This window comes from Phoca vitulina, unplaced genomic scaffold (assembly GCF_004348235.1).
Source record: "Phoca vitulina isolate PV1807 unplaced genomic scaffold, GSC_HSeal_1.0 scaffold898, whole genome shotgun sequence".
In the NCBI taxonomy this organism is placed as follows: domain Eukaryota; kingdom Metazoa; phylum Chordata; class Mammalia; order Carnivora; family Phocidae; genus Phoca; species Phoca vitulina.
Window position 1 is genome coordinate 1 of NW_022590585.1, and position 3,140 is coordinate 3,140.

The 3,140-nt window shown below is 55.2% G+C and overlaps 1 protein-coding gene across 1 annotated transcript; it reads right to left on the bottom strand.

Moving 5' to 3' along the window:
- Window positions 1-1,113: 1,113 nt before the first annotated feature.
- LOC116629436 (alpha-(1,3)-fucosyltransferase 5-like) lies at window positions 1,114-2,786 on the bottom strand. The gene is given in 3 exon segments (XM_032399728.1): window positions 1,114-1,419; window positions 1,421-1,489; window positions 2,763-2,786. Coding segments are annotated over 3 exon segments (399 nt in total).
- Window positions 2,787-3,140: the final 354 nt, after the last annotated feature.

A 3,140-nucleotide genomic window follows, 5' to 3' on the forward strand; every position in this document is an offset into this window, starting at 1 on the left:
TTTGGCCACACCCAGTGGGATCTCTCGCCAGGGGTCTCACTCCAAGCCCCCGTGGTCAGCACTTGTCACACACAGTCTCAGGGCTACACGTGCTCAGCACCCCACTCTGCCCTCCTCCCCTTCCTTCGTGGGCAGTCCCTGCCCTCCCTCTACACTTGTCCCAGCCCTGCCCCCCCATGGACCCCCAGACAGCCTGGTCCCCACTCCCACCCACTGTGGGGCTTGGCCTCCAGGGTTTTTCCACCTCTTGACATTGGCACCCAGGCCATTCTTGGTTTTGGGGGGCCTACCTGGGCCTGTGGGCTGTTGAACAGCATCTCCGGCCCCCACCCACTGGATGCTGTCAGCCCATCTCCAGCTGTGCCAACCACCAGCCTCCCAAGCCTTTGCCGAGTGTGCCCGGGCAGGCAGAGCGGCCCTCGGTGCAAACCGCTGTTCTAAAATCAGGGAGAAGACATCGGTTTTCCTCGGAGCATTCCCATCCGGAGAATGGTGCCATTATTGTCCCTCTGCATACCCCGCGGGCAGTTAGCAACAGCAACGAAACCACAAGCAAATCTGGCAGACCCCTCACCAGTGAGCGGGACCCCAAGGGGAGTTTTAGTGGGTGAGGGGTGCAGCAGGTGACACCCCAGTTCAGTGGGGCTCCTAGCAAGTGTGTCCCAGTGAGGCTAGATGACCTGTTTCAGATCCCCAGCAGGTGACGTCCCCAACCGCCGAGGTTCCCAGAAGGTGAGGCCCCTCAGGCGGTGAGGCCCCTGGCAGCTAAGGTCCCTAGAGCCGATGTCCTGGCAGCATAGTGCGGGTGGGTGAAGTCCCAGGTAAATGAGATTCCAGCAGGTGAGATTCCCAGCAGGTGAGGACGCCCCTCCTTTAACTGGGGAGTCCCCAGGCAGGCGAGGTCCCCAACAACCGAGGTCCCCAGCAGGTGAGACCCCCGGAGGTGAGGCTCCTGGGAGGTAGGATCCCTTAGAGCTGATCTCCTGGCCACACAGGTGCTCAGTAGGTGAAGCCCCAGCTCAGTGAGCTCCCCAGCAATCCGTGAGCCACCACCCTGGCAGTGAGGTCCCCAGCAGGTGTGTCTGGAGCAGCCCACGCCCCAGGCTGGCCAGCTCACGTGAACCAGGAGGCTGTGCTGGGCACCGTCTGGTAGGGGGACTCCTGTTGCAGCCGCCAGCAGGCTTTGCGGAACATCAGGGCCCTGCGGAAGGATCGAGGCCGCAGGGTCTCCCGCGAGCAGAAGTAGCGGTGGTAGAGGGCGTGGTCCGTGTCCAGCGGCAGCAGGGCCTGGGCCAGTTCCTTGGGGCTCTGGAAGTCATTGACGTGGATGAAGGCGTCAGGAGGCAGGAATTTCTCGTGGTTCCTCCTGCTCGGACCCAGCACCACGGTACGGCGCAGGCCTCCAGGAGGCCTCCTCCAGGAGGATCCGCAGGGACAGCTTCTCCGTGACGTAGTCAGGATGCAGGGAGTTCTCGAAAGCTAGGGAAAACTTGTGGAGAGAGCGGGGAGAGGGGCGACAGCGGAGAGAGCATCACTGATGAGAAACGCGACAGCCCACGCCTGCGGCCACACCGGGGTTTCCAACAGGACATTCGTGAGCCCTGGGGTCGGCACTGTTGTGTTTTGGCAGTTTACAGATGAGCACGCTGGGGCCACGTGACTCGGCGGGAGACAGGGCCGAGCTGGAATCCCAGCCCCAGAGCCCGGGCTCCCCAGCCGCCAGGCGGCACAGCCCCTGTGGGGAGGGGTCCCCAGGGGGCTGCGGTAGGTCCCAAGGCTCTCAGCTCCCACCTTGACCCTGCCACTCCCAGCCTTCCCCAGCCTTCCCCAGTGCCCTGGAGTTGAGGCTTGAACCCCGGCTAGGGCCATTGTGATCCAGAACCTAGAGTGTCCCTTCCTGACCTAACCCCGAGCTCCTCTGCCGCTTTGCAGGTGGAGCTCCGCACAGAGCAGGCGCCATCCCACGGGGCTTTCTGCAGTCGGGGAAAGGCTCTGTCTCTGCACCATCCGATTCGGCCGCCACTGCCCTGTAAGGCCATGGAGCCCTTGCAATGTGGCCGTTGTGTCTGAGAAACAGCGTTTTTTATGCTAATTTAAAATTTAAAAACTGATACTCTCTTCTCTGAATCAAAAACAACTTCAAAAATAGAAAGTAGGGCACCCGGTGGCTCAGTCGGCAGAGCGTGTGTCTCTTGATGTCGGGGTTGTGAGTTCGAGCCCCACGTTGGGTGCAGAGATGACTTAGTCTTTAAATAAAAAGGAAGATCAAACAGAACCAAAAGCAACCTCAGATAGTCAATTCAATGATTGCAAACCTTCGAAGTATATTTGGAACATCCTGGATGTGCAAATCTGCTTCTTCAACTGTCCATCTTATGGAATCCAAATGCAGATCAAGGATCGTTGATGAAAACCGAGTGTCCAAATTTGAGGCATACCAAGTGTAACAGACACACCAGATTTCCAAGGTGTACAAAGAAACAATGTAAGTGATAATTTTTATATCATTTACTCATGGAAATAATACTAGTTAGAATCCAGTGGGTTGAAGACAGCCTTATTAAAATGAATTTCACTGTTGTTTTGCATTTCTGAAAATGTGGCTACCGAAAAATATTAAGTATATGTGTGACCTGTTACATTTCTATCAAAAGTATAGGCTACTCTAGAGTTTCTAAGAAAGGAAAACTGGTGGGCATCATAATTTAAAAGGAACCCACCCTCTCTAGAGGGATTGGCCCAAATGCCAGGGACGTGCCTACCGGGGTGTTTTGTACCAGCTCCATGTCCATCAATGTGGGGCTGGTCAAATTGGGGTCTTTTGCTACAATAAAATACTAGGCAGCTGTGAAGAGTGAATAAAGGCACTGATTCAAGTCCAGAAATAAACCCATGATTATATGGGCAATTAATCTTCCACAAAGGAGGCCAGAAACCACAATGGGGAGAAAGGGAGTCTCTTCCTCATTTGGTGTTGGGAAAACTGAACAGCTACATGCAAAAGAATGAAACTGGACCACATTCTTACAGTATGCCCCAAAATAAACTCAAAATGGATTAAAGACCTAAATGTGAGACCTGAAACTATAAAAATCCTAGAAGAAAGCACAGGCAGTAATGTCTCTGACATCAGCCATAGC